Genomic DNA, 27,714 nt, shown 5'->3' with positions numbered 1-27,714 from the left:
GAGACTTTCTGAATTCAACTGCTGGGGCTGGGATTTGAACCCAGGTCTGCCTGATTCCAGATTCTATAATCTCTACCTCAGGGGAGCCCAATCTCTGGAAATGTGATATGCTGCTGCAGGGTCTGTGTAAGGGGCAGGGCAAGGGCAGGGCAGTGCGCGTGCTCTGGGCTTCATTCTCATCTCTGCAGTTAACTGTATGTGACTTCTCAGGGCTTCCTCTCTGCTCTGTACACCCAGGCATCACCCCTGTTCTGCAGGCTGGGGATGGAGTCAAAGAGAACAGGGGCCACGGTGCCTCTTCTGAGCGCCATTCTTTACTGCATCCCACGGTGCCCACACCATACAGTATTCAGGTTGAGCCGAAAGCAGACGAAACAGAAGCATTCATGGCTCTTGGGGTAGAGACTTCGGGGACCTCAGGGCAGAGACTTTGGGGACCAGGTCAGCCTGGGGGACTGCCAGTGGTGTGGCAGGGTCTGACCTGCTGCCCATCCTCAGCTCCCAGTCACCTGGACCTGTGACCTTCCCTGTTTCTGTCTATGAGACAGCACGCACCTCCTGCTCCTGCTGGGCCACCACCCAGCCCAGGCCTCTCATAAGCCCTGCTTACCCAGCTCCAGCCCAGTTGCTGGCAATGCCCCAGTTGTGTGTGTGTGGGGGGGTGGCACAGAGGTCTCGTTCCTCATCTTCCTCCTGAGACCAGGTGGCAAGCTTCCTAGCCTGGAGTACATGTGGCCCGAAAGGTAGACTTCTGCAGCCTGGCATGGGAAGCGCTCAGACTGTGGCCTGCTGGGGTGGGGCCTGGCCAAGATGAGCCCCCTGGAATCCCAGACAGCACATAAAGTGTGTGCTCGCTGTTCTCAGAACCAGAAAGTCACAGACACCGTGCTCTGGCCTGGCTAACCTTGAGAGGATTAGGTAGATAGGAGGGGACAGAAACAGGATGGTGACTTTCCTGCTTCGTCCCCCCCCCCCCCGGGCTCACTCACAAAGAAAGCCTCCAAGAGGAGCTTGGGTGGGAGTTTGCCATTTCCATGTCCTTCCCACCACCTCCCATGTGATCTCCCCTCAGCAGGACATGCCCCGGTCACATGCTCCTTATGATATCAGCCCACGTGAGAGATGGGGGATAAGTGTGTGGCTCCCTGCTGTATGACCTGAGAAAAGTTACCTCACCTCTCTGAGACAATGTTGTCATCTCTTAAACAGAGAAAGAAACGCCCACCTGAGAGGGTTGTGGGGAAGCAAAGAGGTCAAGGGTATGACAAACTAAGCTAAATGAGGAGCTCAGAGTCCGCCCCCTCCACACCTCCAACAGTCCAGGCAGATGGCCCCAGCAGGCAGGCAGGTACATACCTTGACTGAGTGGGCAGACTGGGGAAGGCTGGGGCTCAGCGCCATATTGCACTCCCTCTTGCTGCTTCTCTCTAAGGACTGCTAGGTTCTGATGGCCTCTACCGTCTCCGGTTTGGGTGGCCCTCCTCCTGGCACCAGGCAGGAGACCCTCCAGGACAAATCGGGCTGGCACCCCTGCTCTCCAGCATACGGGCAGACCAGAAGACATCCCAAGTGTTGCAGGCTGCCGAGGAAGAGGAGAACAGTGGTGTTAAGCCCGGGCAGGTGGCACAGACCAAGAAGAGTGACGGCGGCAGCCACCAAACATAGCGCAGCTTTTTACAGCATCGCCAGAATCCTCGCCAGACCAGGGGGTGGCTCTGTAAATGTGCCCATTTTATGGAGGAGAAAAACCAAGGCGGAGTGGGTGAGGGACCAGAGGTCACACTCTGTGGAGGCTTTGGGAGAGTTCTCAGGCTGACGATGGACACGGAGATGAAGATGGTGGCTTGGGTTGGAGAACAACCGCCGAAGTGATCATGGCCCCTGTTCTAACTTGTTTCTATTGCTGTGATGTAGACCGTGACTAAAGAAACATGGGGAGGAAAGGGTTTATTTGCCACGGCCTGCCAAAAGGAACTGTTTTCTAATCACTGGGGAGAGTGTGAGGAACCACCTCCAGCTGCTAGCCAAGGCCACACTCCCTCACTGCAGGAAGGCAGGGCAGGAACTCAAGGCAGAGGACCCTGCAGGCAGGAGCTGGTACAGAGGCCCTGGAGGGGTGCTGCTTACTGGCTCTCTCTCCATGACTTGCTCAGTCTGCTTTTTTAAAGTACCCAGGACCACCAGCCCAGGGATGGCATTGCCCACAGTAGTCTAGCCCCCTTATCAATCAATAGTCAAGAAAACGCCCCACACATTTGCCTGCAGGACAATCTCATGTGGGTGTTTTCTGAATTGAAGTCCCCTCTTCCCAAATCGCCATCGCTGTGTCAAGTTGACAAACACTGACCAGTACAGCCCCTTTGGCTCCTCCCCATTACGTTTGAGATGGGTTTCACTATGTAACCCCAGCTGGCCTGGAGCTGGCTATGTAGACCAGGCTGGCCTTAAACTCACAGAGATCTGCCTGCCTCTGCCTCTCCAGTGCTGGGATTAGGGGAATGCACCACGCCAGTCCTTCCCCTTCATTTCAGAGAGGATGCTTCCTTTGACTGAGTCTGGGGGCTTTCCAGAACTTCATACTTCCGGGAGCTTCCCAGCAAGATACCCTGCAGAGGCAGCATGGGAGGCATCGGGTGGCATGGTAATGTATACCAGAAGCGGATCCAACTGTGAATTTCCTGGGCTTACCCCAGCTCCCACACACGCCTGTCCCTTAACTCATGGCCCACCCACACGACCCGTAGTGCCAGTCCAATGCCTGAGGCTCTAGGAGGAGTAGGGCCAGGATGCCAAGGGAATGAGAAGCTGAGGACACACAGAACCCTCCTGGCAAAACCTGCCCCTCTCGGGCACCACAAGAAATAGCCATGACTCTACTGCCACCTGGGACTTTGCAGGGTACCTGCTACTGGCATAGACAGGGTGAGGGTGGACAGAGCCTTGAAGGGAGCAGAATCGGGCTGGACAGGCTCCTCCATGCCCCAGGGAAGGGCTCTGCAGGCTTGCTCTGCCTATGGCTGCCTCTCAAGGGAAGCCACAACTGGTCCCTACCTGTGAGGGTGGCCAGACAGGGATGTGGCACCTTTACACCTGTGACAAAGCAGGGAGCAGGGAGCGTGGCAGGAGACAGGCAGGCATGGTGCCGGAGCAGTAGCTGAGTGCTTCCATCTGCTCCACTAGAGGAAGAGAGAGAGAGAGAGAGAGAGAGAGAGAGAGAGAGAGGGAGGGAGGGAGGGAGGGAGGGAGGGAGGGAGGGAGGGAGGGAGGGAGGGAGGGAGAGAGCGAGCGCTAACTGGTAATGGCCTGGATTTTTGAAACCTCTAAACCCACCCCAGGGTGATTCACCTCCTCCAAGGCCACGCCTCCTAATCCTTCCACCAACTGGGGATCAAGCATTCAAATATCCGACCCTATGGGGTCGTTCAAACCACCACACCTTCCAGCACTGGCTCTGAGGTTGCTGACTGAGAGGGGAGGTGCCAGGTACACACACACCTGCATTTCACACACATCTCAAGCCACAGTCGGGTCACCCATCAGATTCAATGGCAATAGCATTATTGATGAGATAAGGATCAATCTGGGACAGCCGCTACTGCAGGTTCAATTGTGGTATGAGCTGCCCCCACGGCCAGCTACCGCGAGAAGGGGGTTCTACAGACTTTATTCAGCGCTTACCAATAAGGAGTAACACACAGTGTAGCAACTGTAGGATACACCTTGTTTATGTTAATAAGTCTTATAATAAATGTGTTTGCAAATATGTGCCCTTAAACGCTGTTAAACCTGGGGCTGGGGATGGGGCAGCAAGGGATGCATTGGTGAGGCTGGGTGGAGGAAAAGTGAGCAGAGACTGGGGCCTTGCAGCTAGTTAGAGACGAGTTTCAAGCAAGAGGAGAAAGGGTTCTGAGTCTGGGGTTGGAGTGATGCTGGTGGCCTGGGTAGGGAGGAAGGCTGAGGGGTGTTCCACAGATCGTGGAGGGGTGTTCCACAGACCATGGGTACCTGACAGCCTGGTGACAGTGGAGGGAGCAATGACCATCAAAATGGATGATGCTTGGAGTGTACATGAGCTGGATATGAGGGAGAAGGGAAGAGGGTGTAAATGACACCCCTGGCACAAGCCAGGGACAGGCTTGGGTGGGGTTAAGAGACAGGTGTGATAAGTACAGGTGATGGGCAGGTGCCCTGCCCCAGGGAGAAGGGGAAGGTGGCAATAGGAGAGAGAGAGAGAGTTCAACAGTCAGGCAGTGTCAGAGGTCATTTTCAAGGTCAGCAGCCCCAGATCCAGAGGATCCCTTGTCTCCAGCACAGTTCAGGAACTGAGTGAAGAACTGGCCTTGGCAGTTAAGCCAGGCAGTTGGCAGAGGGAAAGCTTGGCCAAAAATGTCCGAGGACCAAAGCTTCAAAGGCTGAGAGGGTCAGGTCAGGGGATTGAGGCCTGGTGTGGGAGTGTCGGGATTCAGCAGTGGTCCCATGGGTGCTGACAGGGCAATTCACAGCCGGTTGGTCCTTAGTAATGACAGTGTGTGGGGCCTGCTACAGAGATGCCTGAGGCCGGACGGAGGCAGCTGCATTGGAAGCCTGGGGTCAGGAGCTGGTGCCATTGCTAAATAAAACCGGGGGAAGGCAGACTGCAGAGAGCTGGGAGCTGGTACCTCTAGGGGCAGGGGGACAGCCAGCAGGGAGTGAGGGAGGGGGCCTTGTGCATGCTGGTGACTGAATAATTCATTTCAAGGGCTGGAGGATCCAGAAGTCAAGGCCATCCTTAGTTATATAGAGCTCAAGGCTCTGGAATGACAGGGAGGAGCAAGGACCAGCTGGGGCCCAAGCTGTGTGGGCAGAATGGCCATAATCATGGAGATAAGGCTGTAGGAGGACTTGGCCACTGCGGTCGATGGGACTCTAAATCAAATGCTCGTGACACCTGGAAGAAGTGGAGAGGATGGGACATGTGCAGTTTCCATGGCAATGGGAGTGCAGTGGGTCAGGGGTGGCCTGTGGTGCTCTGGGGACCCTTCCCCTCTGCTTCTGCCTCATCAGTGGGGCTGTGGGGAGCCCTAGGGTGTGACCAGAGGAATTGTGGCCATCATCACGCTTGTCAATGAAGACAGTTACTTGGCAGGGACAGGGTGACTAAGAAGAGGCTGTGGGAGGGTTTTCCCCAGAGGTGTACATGGATGGATTCTTAGAAGGATGTGAGAAAAGCCTCCCACCTTATCTCTGTAGTCAGGGGGACCTCTGTAAGTGACCTGTCTTCAGTGACTGTATCAGCTACGAGGCGCTAGGGTAGATCGCCCTGAGCACTGGAGAGTGGGGGAGAGAGACATGCATGTGTGTCCCCCTCTTCTGATGCCTCCTCAGGGAAGAGCGCTTTGTGAGGGCCCAAGACTAGGCTAGAGCCTGACAGAGATAGGCAGCTTGTATCCATCAGTGGAAAGAAAATACGTCTCCCCCAGACCCTGCTGACTTGACCCTGGGTGTGCAGTAGCCTGTGTCAAACCCACAACTGTGGCTGCAGAAGGACCCCAAGCAGGTGGCCCAGCAGATTGATGGATCCCTGTGTCTCCAGGGCCAAGACCTTTGGCGCTTCAGTTGGGTACCCAGTGTCAGTTGGGCAGGGAGAGGCTGCTGTACGGTGGGGCCCATGTCAGTGGGTACCATCGCCCCGCTCCAGTGCAGACGGGCCTGAGGGAACCCCGAGATTGGCAGGAAGCGGAAATCCATTTCTTCCTCCCACGTGTCTGCTGAGTGTCCGCACACTCTCTGAGGATCAAGCGGCAAGCAAAGCAAACTGGCTGCCCTCTGTAACTATGCTGGCAGGACAGCTAGACAGCGACACCCACTGTCGGTAAAGCAGGGAAGGGCAGGTACGCAGGTGACGTGGCCTTAGCTAGAGGGGTGGGGGAGGGGTATCTTAGTGTCTCCTCCCAGTGCTGTAATAAAGCAACACAGTGAAATCAGCTGAGAGGAGGAGGGGCTTAACCTGGTCCATCGTTCAAGGTGCACCCATCACAGTGGAGAGTCAGGCAGCCAGAGTCGGAAGTAGCTGGCCGTGTATGCCGAGTCAGAAGGGAGCCCTGAGAGCAGCCAAACTTCTGCTCAGCCCTCCCTCTGCCCTTGTACAGTCTGGGATCCCCTGCCCAGGAAATGGCCCCACCCATGATTGAGATGGGTATTCCCACACCAATTAACAAATTATGTTAAAACTCTTTGTGTGTGCACTATGTGAGAGGAGGTCAGAGAGAGCTGGTTCTTTAGTTCTGCGACCAGGGCCTTGGGATCGAACTCAGATTAGTAGGCTTGGTGGCAAACCCATCTCAACCTGCTGACCCATCTCACCAGCCTGTTTGTATCAATTAATGTAATCAAGACAATCCCTCAGAGGCATGCGCTAAGGTGCAGACTCCTAGGTCATTCTTTTTATTATTATTATTATTATTTATTTGGTTTTTCGAGACAGGGTTTCTCTGTAGCTTTGGAGCCTGTCCTGGAGCTAACTCTTATAGACCAGGTTGGCCTCGAACTCACAGAGATCCACCTGCCTCTGCCTTCTGAGTGCTGGGATTAAAAGCATGTGTCACCAACACCCTCCTAGGTCTTTCTTGATGCTCTCGATTAACCTTAACCGTCTGTGGAGGGTAGCTGAAAAGGGGGTGTTTAAACAGAGCCCTAAAGTCCGAGGGTGTGAGCCTTGTGGATGCTGGGCGCAGGCTTTCAGCTACAAGGAGGTTCTGAGGCAGGAAGTCTTGGCATCTTCATGAACCAGAAGGGAGGACCATGTGGTTAGAGCAGAGAGAGTTGGAGGCAGGGGCCCCCAGTCCCACTGGTAAGGGGTCCCCTCCAAGCTGACATTCCAGCCTTGGCCTCACACGGTCACAGTCTGAGCCCCTTGTTGCTCCCCCTCTTTCCTTAGTGATGTGCCCAAGGGTGCCAACACCTTCGGGGTGTCTGGAAGCTCTGAGGTGAAGATCTACATGGTCTATGATCCCGCACGGGTGGCGGAGCCCACAGGCCGGGCCCACTGGCCCCTGGACGCCAACGTGGATGTGGTTGTGGTGGCGGACAAAGTCAGTAAGGACTTAAATGACCTCAAGGTAAGCATAACTCAGGCTAGCTTATATCCCATTCTGTGTCATCTTGGAAACATCCCTACAGAAACCCAGACCTCATGCACTCCGACATCACACAGCTCACAGGAACAACCTGGTTGCCCCTCAGATCCACACGGAGACCCAGACCCATAGCCCACCTCATCCACCCCGAGATCACACAACACACAGGAACAACCTGGTTGCCCCCAAGGTCCACACGGAAACCCAGACCCATAGCCCATCTCATCCACCTTGAGATCACACAGCACACAGGAACAACCTGGTCACCCCTCAGATCCACACAGCTCTGTTACCCCCTCCAGTTGCCCACAAACATCTGTGCTCCCCCAGCAGGAGTCCGTGGCCACGCTCATATGACCTCACACGGGACCCCAGCACACCCAGTCAAGCCTCCACATGCACCCAGAAAGCCACCTCTGGGCTGACCCCTCCCCGCTGGCCCTAGTGTCTCCCACACATGAGGTTCCCTCAACTCCTGGCCCAGTGCTTTCTCTGGATGGGACCGAGTAGGACCTGTGTGTGGCTCTGCACATGGTGGCCTGTGGCAACCCTCCCTGGATAGAATCCTGCCACGTGGGTCAAGTGGGATAGGGGTAGGAGTCTGGACTTTGGCAAAATCCTGACATTCACTGTGTTCACGGGACCAGAGTGGTCATTCCCTCAGTACGGAGACTGAACGATGCCAAGGGAGGTCAAACTGCCTAGGCCAGCAGGGCCAGTGGCCCCTCTGTCTGTCTCTCTCATGTCCAGAAGGTCCTGGAGCTACCATATCCTCTTTGTGTCCCTGCTCCTTTCTCCTCAAATTGCTTGACACCCTGGAACAGCACCCCAGGTCATAACTTCCAAAGAGCTTTGCCTCTGCCTCAAAACAGAGTTGTAGGTGTGGCCCCCACGTCCCCTGCTTTGACTTCTCAGGATTAACTTCCTTCCACAGGTGAAGGTGTCCTACTTCGAGTCGCCGGATGCTCGTGCCGTGGGTCATAGCGTGCTCTACCTCACTAGTGTTGGTGAGTCCTGCTTCTGCCCGGCTGTGGACATGGTAGCTATTGGAGTGTGGTGAAGGTGAGGTGGAGCCAGCCGACTCTCCCCTCTGCCTCCTGGGAACACCAAACTTCTCCAGGACCACAGGGATGGAGACCCAGCCATGCTTAGGACAATAGAAATGTTATCGCTACCCGCTTGAGCCACAGCGGCTTCCTCATGGGAGTCGCACACGTCTCCGGACCCCTGAGACCCAACCTAGAACCACAAAGAGCCACACGCTTCTTCCATCCAGAGCCCATGGCAGCCTCCCCTGAAGACAGCAGACCCTGACCATGGGTCCCCAGTGACTACAGTTAAGGGCGCCCTGTGTGTGGCATAGAAACTCAGGGTCATAGTTACCCAATACACATGGCCAAGCCAGTGACTTGTATCCCCCAACACCAGATCCACCAGTGCCATTCTAGACGGAGCCCCAGGGCCAGCATGTGGACTCCCAGATCTCCAGTCTCCAGAGTTGGGCTCCTCATCAGCTGGGGTGGGAGTCAAGATGGCTGGGCCTGCCATCACAGGGAGAGACAGGTGACCTGTCTGACCTTTGCAGATGTGTCCCTTGATGCTGACACGGGCCGCACAGGCAAGGTGAAGAAAGGCTCCGGTGACAAGGTGAGATGCTGGGTACCCCGAGAGTGTGGAGCTGGAGCTGACAGGCAGACCTAGGTGATGCTGGCACTGTTCATGGGAGGATGGCAAAACTGGCTCAAGTGAGCAGTAGCTTAGATCATATCAGACATGCTGTGTGGCTCTTGGGAAAACACTTACCCCTTCTGGTCTGTCTTATTCTGCTTGCTGCAGTTTCTCCTGGGGGGGGACCCCGCAACATGGCAGGTGTTTCACAAAAGGCTATTGAGTAACTGGATGACCTCTTTTCGGTAGAGGGGGCTGTGGCATTCAGCTACAGCTAGGCCATAAAGAATGAAGGAAGATGGCCTTGTCCCCTGGGAAGCATGTAGTCCACATGGGGCAGGAGGTACAGTTTGTAGGGAAAGATCCAGAGAGTCGGCCTGGATCTCGAGGCACTGTGGACAAGATGGGGCAGGATGCCCGAATGAAAGGCTGTGTGTTCACCCTGCACAAGGTCGTTCCGGGGGTTGTAGGCAGGGACTCCGATGAAAACCATGGCATGGACCCTGGCACAGGGTGGCATCTACTCAGAGGGGTGGGCAAGTGTCATGGGTGCCATGGAAGCCAGCAATGGGCCTGTGCCATCCCAGAGAACCGGGTTTGAAGATTAACTGTGCAACCTAAGGGTTTCCTCCCCAGAGTTTCTCTTTACTTTCCTGCCAAATGGAGAAAACTTACCGGGTATTGGGGACAGTAGCGACCCCAGAGTCAGGCAGCTTGGTGCTCAGCCTGGAAGGCCCTGCAAGGCCCTTATGAATGTTAGGTCCAGGAGAATGCTGGAATGGGAGAGACTTCTTCATAGAGTCAAGATGAAGTGACTTCTGTCTTAATGTGGACATTTCTGTACGTGGTGACGTCACCATGCTCCTCTGATGTGGGTGCTGGGCAGAGCCATGTGGTGACGTCACCCTGCTCCTCTGATGTGGGTGCTGGGCAGAGCCATGTGGTGACGTCACCCTGCTCCTCCACTATGGGTGCTGGGCAGAGCCATGTGGTGACGTCACCGTGCTCCACTGAGCTAACCCAAGTTTCCCGGCGTGTGCCACAGAAAACCTGGCGCTGGGGCTCCGGGGGCTCTGGGGCCATCCTGTTGGTGAACTGTGACAGAGACGTCCGTGGGTCCAGGGAGGACCTGCATGCCAGCCATTTGAGGTCGCTGGAGGGTGAGTGACAGCAGACGTGGGAGGTGAGGAGGGAGGGAAAGAGGCGGTCTTGTGTACCAGGCTTTCTTTTGAGCCACCAAACAGCTCTCAAATCAAGATGCAGAGGCTTCTTACAGTTATGAATGCTCGGCCTAGCTTAGGCTCATCTCTTGCTAGCTCAGATCTTAACCTGTTTCTCTTCATCTGTGTTTTGCCTTGGGGCTTTTTACCTTTCTTTCCTTCTGTATATCTTCCTTTCACTGCTTCTCACATCTAGCTGGCCGCTGCTTGGCTTCTGGCCCCAGGCATCTTCTCTCTCTCTCTCTCTCTCTCTCTCTCTCTCCTTCCCTCCCTCCCTCCCTCTTTCCACCCACTCTCATCCTCTCCTTCTCCCTAGGTTTCTCCTCCTACTTATTCTCTGCCCTCTAGCCCGCTTATCCATCTCCTACCTAGCTATTGGCTATTCAGCTTGTTATTAGACCAATCAGGTGCCTTGGACAGTCCAGGTGAAACAAATGGAGCACATCTTTACATAGTTAAACACACATCTGTATATGGTTAAACAAATACAGCATAAACAACTGTAACAGACCTTCACGCAGAGTAATATTCCGCAGCATAAACAAATGTAACACATCTTTGCCTAGTTAAAACAATATTCCACAACAGTCTTGGGTGGGGCGTTTGTCTCAGAAGTCACTCTCCCAGACCTGCAGGACATGTCCCCAATGGTGCTGAGCTGCGGTGGCCCGGATGAGCTCTTTGAAAGCCACAAGCTGGTCTTGAAGGTGTCTTTGCCCGATTCCAGGAGGCTGAGGGTCTTCTGTGCCCGAGGTGAGTGGTGGTGGTTTGTCTCATCCCTGTCCTCCTTCCCTGGCTCTCTGCTTTTGTCACCTTTTTATAATTCATTGTGGTTTGTGTGACTCCTCCCCGGGGTACAGTATGGCAGCCAAGGATGGGGCCCAATTGCCAGTCCCATTGCACAGAGGGAGAAACTGAAGCCCAGACACACAAAGTCACAGCTGCACAGTCAGGTGGGGTGGAGCGAGAGTTCCAAGCCCTGCTTCTTGGGCACGTAGGCCCCTCCCTGACCCCACGTGATTTGCTGGCTCCTCTAGGCAAGTAGGCCAGCACCAAACTCTTGCTGTCTGGGGGCCCCACCCAAGCAGTCAAGGAGAGGCAAGGGACCTTGGAGGCTAGAGCCTGGCTTCAAATCCTGGCTGAATTGCTAGATTCTTTTAATCAGAATCTGTGGCTTTAGTGGCCTGGGGTGCAATCTAGTGGTGATGTATTTAATCACCCCAATAAAAATCCAACCGCAGCAGAAGCCACTCCCGTCTTCCGTCCCACAAATGAGATTCGTCCATTATGTGGTATGCACGCGTGCTTCATTGCTTTCTGTGGGTGGAGAAGAGCTCGTCTATGGATGCACTTTATTGGGTATAATCCGTTTATAGCCGCGATGGACGGACATTTGGGTCTTCATCACCTTGGGGGCCAGATGCTTTTCTCTAGTTATCCGCTATACAGTTCACCTGAGGCTCTGAGAGGCTGAGACATGGGCCAAGGTCACTGCTTGGGCAGTTTAGAGATGGAAAGGTTCCGGCCCAGACAACCCTGTCCCCACCTTGTCCTGACCCTCTTCTCCTTAGGTGGGACCTCCCTCTCCAACTACAAGCAGGTGCTAGGACCCCATCACGAGGTCTATGAGGTGGAGCGGCACCCGGGGGAGAGCGACATTCAGTTCTATGTGGAAGGGCTCGCCTTCCCTGACACCAATTTCTCAGGGTTGATCTCTCTCAGTGTCAGCCTGGAAAACACAGAGGTGAGCGCTAGATGGGGGCCGGGTCAGGGGAGGGGCGTGGTCAGGGGAGGGGCGTGGTCAGGGGAGGGGCGTGGGGAACAGAGGGCAGCCTGGAGCCCACAAAGTCACAGAGCGCTCCTCTCACCCAGGCCCTCTCCGAGGTGTCGCTCTTCACAGACAGCGTGACCTTCCGAGTGGCCCCCTGGATCATGACCCCCAACACCCAGCCGCCCCTGGAGCTGTATGTCTGCAGGTGAGCCCTCCCCACAGCTCCACCTTGCCTAAACCAGAAGATAAGCAGTAATGCTGGCCAGCCCTCACTCAGGGATGGTGTCACAGCCTTGAGCTGCCACAGGACCACAGGAGAGGTCACGCCACTGTCACCAGCACCAGCTCCAAGTCTGCAGGCTCCCCACCTGTTATGGAGGCCCAGACATCTTGAATTCAGTCTGGGAGGTGGGGTGAGGTGTGGCGGTATAGGCCTGTAATCCCTCATTTAGGAGGTTGAAGACTGGGAGTTCAAATCCAGCCTCTGCTACTTGAGACCCTATCTCAAAACAAAACAAACAAACAAACAAAAAACAACAACAACAAAATCTGGGTTGTGGGGCTGGACCCTGCATTGGTGCCAGGAACTGTAGTGACCTGGCCTTATCCTTCTGAAGTCACTTCTGCATCTTCAGAGGACCTAGGGACCCAGTCACAGGATCCATTGTTGAGTCTTGCCCATTCTGGGTGTAACTGGTACTTCTGCTATGCCCTAGTATCTAGCGGCCTCTGCTGGTCACCAGATGCAAATCATAGGAAGAGGATGTGGCCACTAAAGGCCTTCGGTCCACCTGGATCCAAGAGTGTCCCAGCCTCCTGTCTGCTCAGAGACCTCAGCTTCACTCTCTGCTCTGAGAAGACAAGGCTAGCCCACTTACTGGCCCCTCCATCAGTGGCATCATCTCCAGGTCACCTCCGTAGCCACCCCAGACTGCCTGCCTGGGCTAGTTCAGGCACCCTGCCTCTCTGGGCTCCCCAGCCTGGCTTTGCCCTGCTCAGGCACCAGTCACCTGATGTGATCTAGGGACAGGATGCCCATCCACGAGTCTTCCAGTCTCTCCAGGGTAGGGATGGATCTGAGGCTCAGCGCCCAGGGACGCAGGGTCTGGCACAGCTGGATTCTCGTCCCAGTGGCAGTCACTGTCCTTGCAGTGTGACAGATGCCCATGGCCGCAATGACAAGTTCCTGGAGGACATGGCCCACCTGGCTCTGAAGGCCAACTGCAAGCTAGTGGTCTGTCCCCGGGTGGACAATCACAATGATCGCTGGATCCAGGTGGGTAAAAGGCTGGTCCAGAGAAGAACGTGGTGGGGGGTGGGTGCCTGGGAGTATGGGAGCTCAGGCATATCAGCCTACAAAGCCTGGGGACATGGGCCTGCCTGGCCATGCTAGAGCAATATAGGTCAGAGCTGAAGACCACTCCCCAACAGGAGCCATCTCTCCAGTCTCCTCCAGATGCCCTGATGCGGGGCCAGGCCTTCTGGATAGAACCCTGGAGGCCTCCCCCTCCATCCCCCCCATGTCCTCCCCAGGACTTGGGTGATGTCATTGTCTGGGGTCAGCTTTCCTGAAAGCCCCCGAGAAGGCCTGCTGTAGATCTTTCTTCCTCACGCAGGACGAGATGGAGTTTGGCTACATCGAGGCCCCTCACAAATCCTTCCCTGTGGTCTTTGACTCCCCGCGAAACAGAGGCCTGAGGGACTTCGCCCTTAAGAAGATCCTGGTGTGTAACCAAGTACACGAGGTGGGGAGGGAGGAAGTGGGGGATGCAGGGCTTTGGTGGCTCCTCTCCTGGGAGCCCTGGTGGAGCCTCATCTGGCCTTTTAGGGTCCGGAGACTGTTGGGGATGGTGACAGCAACCTGGAGAGTGGGTGGCAGGTTCCATCTAAGAATGCAAATTGTATGTAAATCATATGCAAATAGGCACCCACTCCCATTATACTGTCTCCCATCCTGGGAGAGACAGAAGAGTAATGTTCTTCGTCAGGGATCATTCTCAGTGGCCGGGGGTCATTCTCAGTGGCCAGGGGTCATTCTCAGTGGCCGGGGGTCTTCCTCAATGGGAGTCAACAGAAACGGCAGCCCTGGAGACCAGGCTGGCTCTGAGGGGCAGCGCACCCTTAGCAAGCTTGCCAGGGACTGTGGTACTCCCTGTGCACAGGATGGCAGCAGCGGCTACTGCCACCACTTAGTTCTGGACAGTGTCCCCTTGTTTTTATGGCTTCCCACACTCAGTCCACAAGACACTCTGCCTTATTATTAATAACTGTTAATTATAAAGTTTCCTTTTCACTACCAAGGAAACTGAGACTGGGGAGGTTAAGCAACTTGCCCCCAAGGTAAGGAACCAGTGGGGCACCCATGCACGAACCCCAACTGGTACCTACAAAGTCTCTGTACCTTACAATTGGTGGCACCTTCTCCTGAGGTGGCCCAGTTTCTGTGGGTTTATGGGTCCCAAGTCCCTTCCTGCCAGGACAGTGCAGATCCAGGTGGGAGTTTGGGAATAGGGTGTTTCAAGCCTGTAGCTAGCAGACCTGAATGGGGGTGGGGATGGGGTGTAGCAAGTCTTTCTCTGTCCTGCCAGCCAGTTCCCAAATAACTATATGGAGACTTCTTATTAATTAGGAAAGCTCTGCCTTAGCTTAGGCTTGTCCCACTAGCTCTTACAACTTAAATTAATCTGTTTCTATTAATCTACATTCTGCCATGCGGGTTATAGCTTTTCCCTCTCCTCCTGCATATCCTCATTCTTCTGTGTCTGGCTGCCTCTCCGTGTCCTCTCTGGCTCAGAAGTCCTGCCTAACCTCTTCCTGCCTAGCCATTGGCCACTTAGCTCTTTATTAAACCAATCACGGTAACACATCTTCACACCGAGTAAAGGAATATTAGCAATGGGGGGAATGAATCCTGCAGGGTGAGTGGGGGGGGACCAGAGCACCCTGGCTCTTGACTCGGTGACCCCCCCCCCGGCCTCTGCTCCCTTTGGGTCCATGGCACTCCCTTCTTCTTGGCTCACTGTGGAGGCTGAGCCTGCTGAACTCCTTCTCTTCCTGGTACGTACGTCAGGAGGCCTGAGCCCTCTGTCTTCCCAGCGGCTCACAAGTCTTAATGTGTGGGGCATTTGTGTGTGTGTGAGTGAGTGTGTGCATGCACATACATGTGGAGACCGGGGGTCATCCTTGGGTGTCATACCTCAAGAGCTGTCCACCATATTTCTTTTTTTCTTTTCCTTCCTTCCTTCCTTCCTTCCTTCCTTCCTTCCTTTCTTTCTTTCTTTTTGAGACAGTGTCTCCTGTTCTCCTGTTGGCCTGGGACTTGTCAATTAGGCAAGGCTGACTAGTGAGTCCCAGGGCTTTACCCTGCCTCCCGGCACTGGAATTGCAAGTGTGTGGTGCTACCACACCCAACTTTTATGTGGGTGCTGGGACAGAAACTCAGGCCCTCACGCTAACATGGGGAGTGCTTTCTTTACCTCCCGAGCCATCGGCCCAGCCCTGATGGGCTCCATTCTCCCTTCATTTCGTATCCATGGTCTCTCTTCCATGCCCGTCCACGCACGACTCCTTTAGATGTACGCTGCTTGACCAAGGGCCTGGAAGCTCTCTGCCCACCTCTGGGCACTGACTAGATCTTGAACTGACCAGTGGGTAGAGAGAGTTAGGTGTGGAGACCCGGGGAGCAGGCGCCCGGGGTCTTCCCCTCCTGTAAGCGTAGCTCCTTCCCCCTTGACCTTCCTGTCTGTGGGTGCTCTGACGGTGCCTCTCTAGGGTCCTGACTTCGGATACGTGACCCGGGAGATCCAGTACGCAGGTGCCTCTGGCCTGGATTCCTTCGGCAACCTGGATGTGAGCCCACCGGTGAGGGTGGGCAACAAAGAATACCCGCTGGGCAGAATCCTCATCGGTGGCAACTTCCCCAAGTGAGTGGCCTGGGAGGGTGGCGGGTGTGGGAGGATGCAATAACTTCCTCCACGTGGCTCTCCAGACTGGGAGGTGCTCTCCAGAACCCATGGGGAGTGACTATCACAGCATCCAGACTGGGAGGTGCACAGAATGACTGTCACACAGATCGTAAGGTCTCAGGGACAAATTAGTGGCCCAGAGTCTGATAAGGATAATCGCTACATTAAATCAGCATGTCAGAGGCTGGGGATGAGCTCAGCTGATAGGGGCTTGCCTACCACACGCGAGTCCCTCTGTGGGTTTGATTTCCTATAGTAAGTAAGCCAAGAGTGAAGGCTCACAGCTGTGATCCCAGCACTGGGGTGACTAGAAGCAGGAGGATAAGAAGTTCAAGGTCATCGTCAGCTCAAGGCCAGCCTGGGCTAATGAGACCCTGTCTGATGGGAGGTAACACGCCCTTTGCTACATAAGCAGGGACAGGCTCTTTGCATGGGGAAGGCGAAGTCACTGCTGCCCTGTCTTGAAAGGGCCCAGAGGCTGCCCAGAGACAGAACGGGCTGCTGGAACCCTTGTGGCAGAGTGACTCAGTGACCCACACGGGCCCGCAGTGATGGCGCAGAGAACACGGTGTTTAGGATTCAGTTAACTCTCAGACGGGTGCAGATGCCTGCTCATCTTGTAGTGGGTCCCTCCCTGCCCCTAGGGAGCCAGACGAGGGTGTGCTCCTTGAAGCCCACTTGGGTTTCACCCTATCACGAACTCTGCATGCCCCTTTCATTTGTGGAGATGGGTGTGGAGCCTGGGTGTGCCCCACTTGTCCTCTGAGCCCCGGCTGGCCACACAACCCCAGGTAGAGAGCCTGGGGCTGCTGAATCAGACAAGGTGAGTTTTGCTGGTACCAAGTGAGGCCCAAAGTTGGGTGCTCAGACCTGTTGCACTGGCTGAGGCTGGCTAGGAGATGGACAGAGGCCCCGCTGTCCGTCTACCTCAGATAGCAGCACTGGGGCTGGGCTTCAGGGGGCCGCCTGTGAGTCTCCAGGATCCGATGCCCATTGATGCTCGTTGTATGGCTCAGTCGGCACTCACCACAGTGTTTGGCAAATACTCGGTGCACAATTCATTCGTTCAAATTAGGGCCAAGTGCCAGGCATGGGTGAACCTACTATGGGTGCTAAACATGGGGGTACAGCGGAGGCAGGAGGATTGCGAGTTCAAGGCCAGCCTTGGCTACAGAGTGAGGCTCTGTCTCCAAAACCAAAAACCCAAACAAATAAAATGAACAGACTAAAAAGGGTGGGGGGACTAAGCAAAGCAAAAATCGACACACAGAAAAGGAAGTTCCAGGGATGTGGGGTGAGCAAGGCTGTTGCATTTTAAATAAATGATTTCTTTTATATTCCATGCCTTTTTTTTTCTTTAACTGTAAAGCGGGCTTGATAAAAAGCCCACTCTCTCTGGGCGTTGATGGTGTATGCCTTTAGTCCCAGCCCTCAGGAGGCAGAGGCAGGAGGATCTCTGTGAGTTTGAGGTCAGCCTAATCTACAAAGTGAGTTCCAAGACAGCAAGAACTGTTATACAGAGAAACCGTGTCTTGAAAAACCAAAGCAAAACCAAACCAAACCAAACAAACAAAAAACCTCTCGTCTAGAATTAAAGGTGGTGGTGGTGCACACCCTTAATCCTGCCCCTCAGACTCCTGAGGCAAGAGAACTAAAGGCCAGCTGGTCTACAGAGCGAGTTCTAGGACAGTCAGGGTGGCACAGAGAAACTATATTCTGAAAAACAAAGTCTCTCCCTTGGGGCTGACTAGATGGCTTGGTGGGTAAGGTGCCTGTTTCCCAAGGGTGAAGGCTTGAGTTTGGGTCCTCAGCGCCCGTGTAAAAAGCCAGGCATAGCAGGCCACGTTTGTAATCCCAGCACTGGGTGCAGAGACAAGAGGGTCCCTGGGGCTCTCTGGGCAGCCAGCCTACCTGAAAATAAATCTCAAGTTCAGTGAGAGACCCTGACCCAAAAACTAAGGTGGCGGGCACTAGAGGAGGACACCTGATATCAACTTCCGGCCTCTATGCGTGCGCACATGCACGCGCAAACACACACACACACACAGGGTTGGGGTGGGTGCAGAGGGAGCAGCTCTGTCCCAGTCAGGAGACTCTTCTACATACAAGCCGCAGAAACCCCTTCTGGAGTCTCTAGGTTCACATAAAGGAACAAGGAAGTCAAAGTCTCCAGGTGCCCATGAGCTGTGGCCCACCGAGGAGCTATGCATCAGCCTTTGGGCTGTTAAAAACCAGGAATGAGGCCCTTAGTGGAAGATGAAACCTTGGTGCCCAGAGAGGGAGAGCCACATGTCTAGAGTCACACCGGATTAATGATGCTGTCAGAATCCAGGTATCCTCCACGGGTCCCATAGAATTTGACAAGTTGGGCTGGTGTCCCCTACCATCCCTGACATCTGTCCTCAGTAGCAAACAGAATAGCCAGCCTTCAAGATCTGAGCTCCAGGATAGCCTGGTCTACCTAGTCAGTTCCAAGCTAGCTAGGGCTATGCAGTGAGGCCCTGTCAGTAAAAACAAAATAAATCCCAGTAATTTTTCTGAGCTCCACGGTGTCCGTGTCTATAAAACGGGGACAGTGCCAGCCCCGGCCTCATGAGGCTGCAGTGTAATCAGACACGGCCCAGGTAGAGTACTCCATGCTTGGCACGCAGCTGGTGGATAGCACCTGTCCCCTCGGTCTCGGTAAGAATCTGACGGCGAGACGATGTTTTGAAGGAAGACAGTTATAAGGCTGACTGTTTAGAAGGAGATGTTCCGGGGAAAGACAAACTTTTTTTGCAAAGGCCCTGAGGTAGGAGCGTGTCAGAGGCTTTAGAGGCCTGTAAGGAGGGCAGTGTGCAGGGGCTGAAGCTGAGGGAGAAAAGAGAAGCCCATGCTGCACAAGATGGGAGGGGGGCAGAGTGACCCCAAGATGGTGACATTGCTAATATACGTGCATCCTGGGATGACCAGTTTTAGGGTCATTTGTTTCCAAGACAGGGTTTCTCTGTAACAGCCCTGGCTGTCCTGGAACTAACTCCGTAGACCAGGCTAGCCTCAAACTCAGAGATCCTCCTGCCTCTGTCTCCCGAGGGCTGGGATTAAAGGTGTGCTGCCACCGCCCAGCTCAGGATGATCTTGAGGACCAAAGCTGGCATTAAGTGTAAGAGCCTAAGCCAAGCGCACAGTAGGCACCCAACAAACCAGAACGTTCCTGGCTGCCTTGGCATTCTCCCCTCATGCACGCCAATCATTGAACAATTACGCCCCCTGGTGGTGGCTTTGGTGATGATGCAGAGATGAACCTGCCCTCATCTGGGACTGGGACCACCTCTTCCTTGCTCCAGCCTCCAAAAAGGAGGGTGGGAGAGAGTCCCAAGGAGGGGCTTCACACAGCACCTGCTGAACTGTGTTTGCTTTCTCTCCATCTCATTGTTTTTAAAGATGCCCTTCAAAAAACTATAGTAAACAGACAAAAGAATGTGGTCCCCACCCTCCACCCTTGATTCTCACCAGGAGCTTCATTGGGGCCTTGGTCAAGCCTGTTTGCGGCAGGCTCCAGGCTCCATTTTCTGTAAATTACGAACTTTCTTTTTTCTGTCTGACTTCAAACTCAAAATACAGCCAAGGCTCTTCCTGCCTCCGCCTCTCAGATGCTGTAGTGAGTGACCGATGTGTGCCGCCACACCCCGTTCACGCAGTACCAGGGAACTGAACTGAGGACCTAAGGCGTGGCAGGGAAGTACTGCACTAACTGAGCGCCTCTGAAGCTGCTCGGTCCTACCTGTTACTCCAAGGCCTCTGCCTCACTCGCCATTGTTCCGGAAGCAGATATTATGTGACAGGGGCTGAGGCTTCAGCAGAACGTGGCTTAGACTAGGCCCCTGCCCTGGTTGAGTGTGCATCCCAGCAGGGGGTGAGAGCCAGATGAGAGGTGGGTAACCAGCAGACCCTGATGAGGTAGTATTCCAGCTGGGGACCCAGTGCGGTGGGGAAAAATGAGGCAATGAAGGGGGTTGGGGCACGGCTGCCATTTGTCAAAACCTCAGAGGAAGAAGTCAAGATTTGAGTTACACCCAGAAGAGGAAAGAGGGGTGCCTTGGGACCATGGGGAGAGGAATGTGACTCCAGAGGGGACGGGGACAGAGTAGGTGCACAGGTCCTGAGGCAGGAATGTGTCTGATAAGTTCAGGAGACAGAAGAAGACCAGAATGAGTGGAGAGGAGAGGGTCAGGGCCAGGGTGGGCGTTAGGTGGACCATGGACCATGGGGAGGTCAGGAGGAGGTCAGGAGGGGCTGTGCAGCTTCTGGAGGTAAGATGGGAACAACCCCAGGGTTTCACCCGGAAGAGGTACATAGTCTGACTTTTAAAATTCTCCCTCTGGACGGATCAGGGATCAAGTTTGAAATAGGCATTAAAAAATAAATAAAACAGGCCACTGGCCACCCAGACAGGAAGGCTCCTGCTGGTCCCCGAGAAGGTTTGACATCACTCCTCTTTTAGGGCAAAGTCTCCACACTGGAGAAGAGCTTTTGGATAACACAGCCTTACGCTGGATGGTTGATTGGGAGCAAGATCTTTTTATACTAAATAACCCTCTGAATGGGTCCTCTTTCCCAGAGGAGAGACCAAGGCTCAGAGAGCCGAGAAGACCACCTGGGCCACACAGCTGAGAAAGTCAGAGCCAGCCCCTGATGATTCCAGGCCCCGAGATCTAAAGCCCAAGCAGAGACCAGGGTCTGAGAACGTAAACCAGTCGGTGACGGGCATGAGTCCCTAGGTTCAACCCCAGCACCATATAAACCGTTAAGGTCTTGCGCTTGTGATCTCAGCACTTGGGAGGTAGAAGCAGGAAGACCAGGGGTTCGAAGCCCTCCTTAGCTACATAGGAGGTGGAGGAGGACACATCCTGCCGTATTTTCCCCAGGTAAAGGGCGCTTAAGAAATGCTAGATTTCATTTCAAGAACTTCTGGAGAACCCCAAATTCCTGAGGCAGTATGTGAGTTTCACAATCTGTCATAAATAAGACTCAACCTCTCTTCAACACGCAAAGCCTTCAGACTCCTCAGGGTGATTGGCTGGGCGCAGAAGTCCTCGCTCAAACAAGCTCCACCCCCTTGCTAAACCTACCCCCTGACCTTGGCCTGGCCTGCATCTGCCACGTCCACCTATCCCCTAACCCACGGTGTCTGCTTCTCTCCTCCTGGGACATCCTATCCCCACTCTGTTCCCAACGGCTTCAGCTTGGGCTGCACATCTCTGGGCCTGTAACCAGTGGAGTATGGCCCTGACCTTTCTCAGCAGCATGGCCCAGGCTACGTCACCTTAACTCGCTGAGCCTCAGTTTCTCCTTTGGTAAAGAGGACCCACTCAGAGGGTTGTGAGGGCATGGAACATGTATCGGGTGGAGGCATAAGATGACTGACCGAGTCTCTCTTCTCACCAGGTCCAGTGGGCGGCGCATGGCCAGGGTGGTACGTGACTTCCTGCAGGCCCAGCAGGTGCAGGCCCCCGTGGAACTCTACTCCGACTGGCTTTCTGTGGGCCACGTGGATGAGTTTCTGAGCTTCGTGCCCACCTCTGACCAAAAGGTGCGTTTCCTGTGTCACCACCCCAATGTTCCGGTTGAGTCGCTGCTGCCCCCGCCTGGCCTGATGGGGTGGCTTGGGGCATGGGCACTGCAACCAGCTCAGTCCTACGAGATCCGCGTGCCCTGGGACTTAGGCTGCGTTCATCAGGGAGGGCTTCCTGGAGGAAGCCAGGAGATCTGTGCTTCCTGCCGGTGTTTTCAGACCCAGAACACTCCCAGAGTCAGGAATGGCACTGGTAAGAGGGATGAGAATGCCTCAGGCACCTACTATAAGCCAGACTTACACACACTTTTAGCCAGGGAGCCCTCCAGCAAGCCCATCCTTGCCTCCATTTTACAGGTAAGGAAACTGAGGCTCAGGAGGGTTCTGCGCTCTCTCAGGTCCATACATTCTAGGGGGGCTGGGGAGATTTTAATTAGAATGTGGGCTCTGGTCTCTACATTGACCACAATATCCCACTATCTTGTAGAGAGGGCAAGGAAGAAACTGACTCTCAGCCCTCATGGAGAAAACCACAAAGGGGGAGGGGCTTCATAGTGGCCAGGGATTCTGGTCCAGCCAGCTTGGTGAGAGCTCTGATGGGGTCAGTGAGCAGCTGCAGAGGGACACACCTGGATTAGGTGGAAGGGCCTGCAGTTGGGACCCACTTGGGTCGGGGGAGGGGAGCAAGCAGGGGGGGGAGGAGCCCAGGGCACATCTGGCTCCTGAGCTCAGTCCTTGGAGGTCTCTGGCATCTCAGGGACCCAGACTTTGAGCCATTTGTTCCCCTCTGTGGCAGGGCTTCCGGCTGCTCCTGGCCAGCCCCAGTGCCTGCCTCCAGCTGTTCCAGGAGCTAAAGGAGAAGGGCTACGGGGAGGCAGCGCAGTTTGATGGTGAGTGCCAGTGATTCTGTCACCTGTCACCGCTTGGGGATGCTGTCCCTCCATCATCCTCCCTGAGGTCGTCCCTACTGCCGTCCCTGGGGCAAGGAGGGAAACCGAGGGGCTAGGGAGTCACCCCAGACACTCCTAGGCTAGACCTCGGGAGAGATGTAGGGGTTCCACCTGGATCCAAATCCTAGCCTCAGCACTTGCTGGGGGTGGAGCCACAGAGGCTGCGCCCTGCCTCTTAGAACCTCCATTCCCTTCTCTGAACTACACATGAAAATCACCCTCCCTGGATGGTCTTAAAGATCCATGAGAATTAAGCTGGCCCCAGCAGGTGTGGGAGGTCAGGGCCGGGGAGCTATGAGGAGCCCTGGGGCTTTTTCTCAGCATCTCTGACTCTTCTCCCTTCTCCTGTCCTAGCTGCAGTAGGAACCAGCCTTCTAGCGTCCGGCCTTTTCTCTCTCACCTTCCTGCTAGTGTTAGCATCGCTAGCCTGCAGTGTGCTGCTTCAGGCCTGTGGGCTCCAGGCAGTGTCCCTGAACCCACGCCCTGTCTTGTTTGTCTGTCTCTGAACTCACTCACTGTCTGTCCTTCACAGGCCTCAAGCATAAGACAAAGAGAAGCATCAACGATATCTTAGCCGACAAACACCTCAGGAGGGACAGTGTGCACGTGCAGGTGAGGGCAGGACAGTGACCGGGTGGAGGCAAGATCCAGGGAGTGGGAGACATGGCCCAGCCTTGGTTTGTCCTGTAGACTTCTGAGGGTGTGGGAGTGAACTTCATCCTCGGGGGCCTGGCACACTGTGAGGACAGGCCGGCCACCTTCCGGCCACAGCAGGCACCTGGAGTTGCGTGGCTCTGGGGGTGCAGTTCCCCTCCACAGATGTGAATCCAAAGCCTCACCCTGGGAGTGTGAAGGTGAGATACAGAGACATGGGGTCCTCAGGAGCCCTGAACAGAGAGCAGGTAGGACAGATCCGGGAAGGGTTAGCACTCACCAAAGACAGTGCTTGCCCTGCGTGCGATGCTGGGCTCGGCGAAGGCAGGCCTTTGGCCCCTCTTCAACAAGCCAGGGACTTTACCTAGATGGCTGGGGCACGACAGAAGAATGAGCCCTGGACAGCATGTTAAAATACAGGGGGGTCATCAAAGAGGCTCAGCAGGTAAATGCTACTGCTGCCTGAGATGCTGGGTTTGATCCCCAGAATTCATAGTGGAAAGAATTGACTGACCTCCACATGGGCCTATATTGTACACACACACACACACACACACACACACACACGCACACCACAATTAAAAACTGTAATCAGGGACTAAAGAGAGGATTCTGCAGTTAAGAGCACTGACTGCTCTTCCAGAGGACCCAGGTTCAATTCCCGACACCCACATGGCAGTTCACAACCATCTGTAACTCCAGTTCCAGGGGATCTGATGCCCTCTTTTGACCTCCGTTGACACCAGCCATGCACATAGCACCCAGGCATACATGCAGGCAAAACATCCATATACATAAAATAAAAACAACTTTTAAAAATTGTAGTCAAGTGACAGGATCCTTTGCAACCAAACCTCAACTGTTCCTAACTCTTTGCAGCTGGGCGGGCTACCCTGAGCCTCAGTTTCCCCACTTCAGACAACCGTGACTCCTTTTGCGCTAAGACGCTGAGAGTCTCCGAGGCACCCATAGGTGCTCAGGGCTACAAACAGGCTCAGTGCACTCAGAGTCTCCTGTCTGGGGCACGGCTTCCCTTCCCCCTCACACAGGTGCTCAGGGCTGCACACAGGCTTAGTGCACTCAGTCTCCTGTCTGGGTCATGGCTTCTCTCTCCCCCAGAAATGCATCGACTGGAACCGGGACGTGCTGAAGCGGGAGTTGGGCCTCTCCGAGAGCGACATCGTGGACATCCCACAGCTCTTCTTCCTCAAGGGAGCCTATGCCGAAGCCTTCTTCCCCGACATGGTGAGAGTCCCTGGTGGGTGCAAGAATGGCGGGGTGTAGAGGCTGCATGGAGAGGGGACAGCTCGATCAGCAGTTCCTACACAGGGCAGGTACATGCCCTGGGGCATCTCCGATGACCACGATGAGTGGTCAACATCTGCGAGGGCTGTACAGCAGGGAGGCCAGCCCATCCCAAGAGATTTCATTTTCTAAATGGAAAGGCAGATGTGGATGTTTCTGTCCTCCGTTTGGAGGCTGGTCTTTCCCTGTTCCCACCTTAGCCTTCATTTGAGGCCTCCTCAAGGGGCTTCTATGTCTGCCTTCCTGGCAGGCCGAACAAATAGTAGCCACTGGTCAGCTGACATGAAGATGAAGCCAAGAGTCTTCAGTCAGGGGGGCAGGGGCTGAGTGATGCTATCAAATTAGCTGGCCCATAGACCTATTTCCTGCCAGGGTGAGGGCCTCAATGAGAGGTGGGCTCTGGAGCAGGAGGTAGCCCTCCTTTTCTACGGTGCCTTTAGCCTGGGTGCTTCTCCTGGGACAAGACCAGAGTAGTACTGAGTTAGGGGAAGGGGTGTGCAGGCTGGAGTGAGGGGGTGCCTACCTAGTTCCTGACTGTCCCTGAGGTCTAGCCTCCAGACTGGCAGGGAACTGTTCCCCAAAGACAGAAGCTTTCTACCTGAGCTTCCTGCCGCTGGGCACTGCAGGGTGTTTAGGGGTATCCCTGGTCTCCTATAACAACCAATAATATCAGGCAATACCAGACAGGTAAATCCTTCCTTGCTGAACAATGCTGCTTGAAGCTGGGCCTCTGCCTTCTGTTAGAGTTTTCCTTGCTGGGGTGAGCACTCGGCACTCTAGAGTGGAACATGGCATCCCCTGAGTCATTGGGATGACATGGTGGGTCACATGTGACCCATAGGTAACAACCAGGGACAGGAAGTGATTTTAACCTACCCAGCCATCTGTGGCAAATGGCTTGTGGACACTGGGCTTTGGTTCCCAATGCAGGTGGATGTGGCTGAGGTTAAGGCCCATGACTTTGGGCTGTGACTCTTGACTCCAGGAGCAGAGGCCCAGCCATGGCAGTAAAAGTGGCTTCTTAGCCCTCTCCCTGCCCTTTGACCCCTGGCATTCCCCAGCCCGAGGACAGCTAGGAACAGCAGAGCAAGCAGTGCATTGCACAGGCTTCTCCACACTGGCGAGGACAGCCATAGAACAGGCCCGCAGATCTGCACATCTAATCTCTGTCTGTGACAAACTTGTTACTAGATGACAATTGTCTGAGTGATGGAAGAAAGCATAGGAGGAAGGGATGACTGTCACTGCTACAGAGCTAACCATACGTGCTATTAACTAAGGATATTAACTAAGGAGCCGTTCGACCACTGAGCTACATCCCAGCACCTCCACCACGCCACACCGCTCTGTGCCTTTGTTTTTTTTTTTTTTTTTTTTGTTTTTAACATGCTGAGACATGTTTTATTTCTGTGGCCCAGGCTGGCCTCAAAGTCGCCATCTTCCTGTTTATGACTCCCAGATTATAGTGGGCACATTCTCCACCCACAGCTCAGATCCTATTTCCTGACCCTTTCCTGGTCCTGGTGAGGATGGGTCAGCAGAGCCAGAGCCCAGAAGGAATTCTGGATGCAGTACATTCATGGCCAGTGGGGTTCTTCCTCTCTCCTGCAGGTCAACATGGTGGTGCTAGGCAAGTACCTGGGCATCCCCAAGCCTTTTGGCCCCCTCATCAATGGCCGCTGCTGCCTGGAGGAGAAGGTGCGCTCCCTGCTGGAGCCGCTGGGCCTGCACTGCGTCTTTATCGACGACTTCCTGTCTTACCACCAGTTGCTCGGGGAGATTCACTGCGGCACTAACGTGAGAAGAAAACCTTTCAGCTTTCGGTGGTGGAACTCAGTGCTCTGAGCCTGCCTGGCCACCGCCCTTGCTACCCTCTCGATGGGAGTGCCAGGGCAAGGGTGAGGGACACGAACCAGCCTCCGTCCTCCTGGGACCTGGAAACAGGCTGGCTGCTGTGGTCAGCTGGACTCCAGGGTGACACAACACTTCTCGGTCTCTGGAGCGGTCTGTCCTGCCCAGGGCGACTACTGCCACTCTTCCCTCACCTGTCCCCAGTCACAGCTCTCAGAGACCCAAGGTCGGCAGCTGAGCCTGTTAAAGGCATGGCCTCTGCAGGCGCACCCCACTTTGAGTTGCTCCCCTCTCTTTGAACTCCTCTCTGGAGCCGGAGAAATGGCTTTGGGGCTGTTTTCGGAATGCCCGCCATGCCTGAACCCTGGGATGAGAGCACCATGGTTCCATATGATTCCTGGATTATGTAAAATGGAAAGGAAGATTTGGGACATCCTTTTTTCTTAAGGGGACCCCAGGCCATGGCCGTCAAGCACCCTTCAGCTGTGTGTAGGCAAGCAAGGACACAAAAGCCCAGTGGCCAGGCCCCTTTCAAAAATGAAAGCGAGCTGGCACCTAAGCCCCTTTAACACCCTGCTCCATCCTCAGGATGCTCGTTAGTTCTTGGGACAGCCTTTAATTAGGAGTCCTGCTACTTCCGTTTGGAAGACGCTGGGGGCTATAGGGAGGCCCTCAGAAGTCTACAAGAAGGGGAGGGATTAGGGAGGGGAGGGCAGGAAGATCCAAACAGGAAGTCAAATGGGCTGTCCATCTTGGGGCAGGGAACCTGGAAGCCTGGGACTCCTGGGGCCTCTGAATCTGAAGGTTGCAGGCTGGTCCAGATGTGACGGGGGTGGGGCTCAAGATGTTAGGAGAGGGTGGGGCGGGCCATTAAGTTACATCTGGAGGTGGGGATTAATTTCCTCTAATAGTCTGTAATTACTCCCCAACCTGCTGCAGGCAGTGGGAGGGGAGGGCCAACACTCCCCCAGCAGCCCGGGACCCTGCACAACACTTGCGGTGCCCTAGTAAACCCACGGCAGGCCTGTGACCCCCTCCCGCGGTCGGAGAGACAGCTGCCCTGGAGGCTAATAGTGCAGGGTGAGGTCACAGAGGCCTGTGTAGGCAAGCAGGCAGGCAGGCAGGCAGACCCGACTGCAGGGCACGGCTGGCAGACGGAGCTGCCTGCCCCCTTCCAATTCTGGTCAGGGAGTCACACCAGGCTGCCAGTCGCTGGATTCTGTCTTTGCATTTCTAGTAACTTCTGGTGCCACCCCAGGCGTGAGGCAGCTGCGGTTACTTTGTAGTCACTGGACATTCAGTTAGTAAAGTCTCCCATGGAACTGTTAGGGTGGACATGGCCAGGTAAGGATTGACTCCTCTCCCTCTAGAAGGTTCTGTGGAACTGGAACCCCATTTGTAGACTCCCGACATCAACATCCTCCTCTATAGTCATGACCCAGTTGGGGCTGAGCCATGGAGAAGAAGAAGAAAAAGGAGGAGGAAGAGAAAGGTTGGGGGCAGGGCCTGGTCTCTGAGGGGGAGACCGCAGAGCCCTGGCGAACATGGGAGCGAGCCTTCAAAGCCTCATGGGGGGACTCTGGAGTTGCTGCCCAGGCTGTCTGGGGTCCTGGGTGAGTGGCCACCCTCTTTCTGAACAATAAAAAGATCGTGTGCATTCT

At 54.8% G+C, this 27,714-nt stretch overlaps 1 protein-coding gene across 1 annotated transcript; it reads left to right on the top strand.

Moving 5' to 3' along the window:
* The first annotated feature begins 1,818 nt into the window (after positions 1-1,818).
* Positions 1,819-27,714, top strand: Padi1 (peptidyl arginine deiminase 1). Its single transcript, XM_075944626.1, has 16 exons — positions 1,819-1,868; positions 6,917-7,097; positions 8,050-8,122; positions 8,701-8,762; positions 9,766-9,943; positions 10,631-10,756; positions 11,575-11,747; positions 11,876-11,979; positions 12,927-13,050; positions 13,391-13,498; positions 15,546-15,697; positions 21,167-21,311; positions 22,090-22,183; positions 22,776-22,855; positions 24,017-24,142; positions 25,814-27,714. The coding sequence occupies exons 1-16, from the start codon at positions 1,819-1,821 to the stop codon at positions 26,045-26,047; spliced, it is 2,010 nt and encodes a 669-aa protein (XP_075800741.1). The 3' UTR covers positions 26,048-27,714.

The sequence above is a fragment of the Microtus pennsylvanicus genome, chromosome 13 (assembly GCF_037038515.1).
Source record: "Microtus pennsylvanicus isolate mMicPen1 chromosome 13, mMicPen1.hap1, whole genome shotgun sequence".
Classification (NCBI taxonomy): Eukaryota; Metazoa; Chordata; class Mammalia; order Rodentia; family Cricetidae; genus Microtus; species Microtus pennsylvanicus.
The sequence above is the reverse complement of the archived record's forward strand: the minus strand, read 5'-3'. Positions and strand labels throughout refer to the sequence as shown.

Excerpts from the sequence above, each read along its gene's own strand:
- Padi1 (XM_075944626.1), top strand. The coding sequence starts at position 1,819 with ATGGACACGGAGATGAAGATGGTGGCTTGGGTTGGAGAACAACCGCCG. Across the intron at positions 13,051-13,390 it reads ACAATGATCGCTGGATCCAG|GACGAGATGGAGTTTGGCTA; the intron begins GTGGGTAAAAGG and ends TTCCTCACGCAG. Across the intron at positions 13,499-15,545 it reads TCGCCCTTAAGAAGATCCTG|GGTCCTGACTTCGGATACGT; the intron begins GTGTGTAACCAA and ends GTGCCTCTCTAG.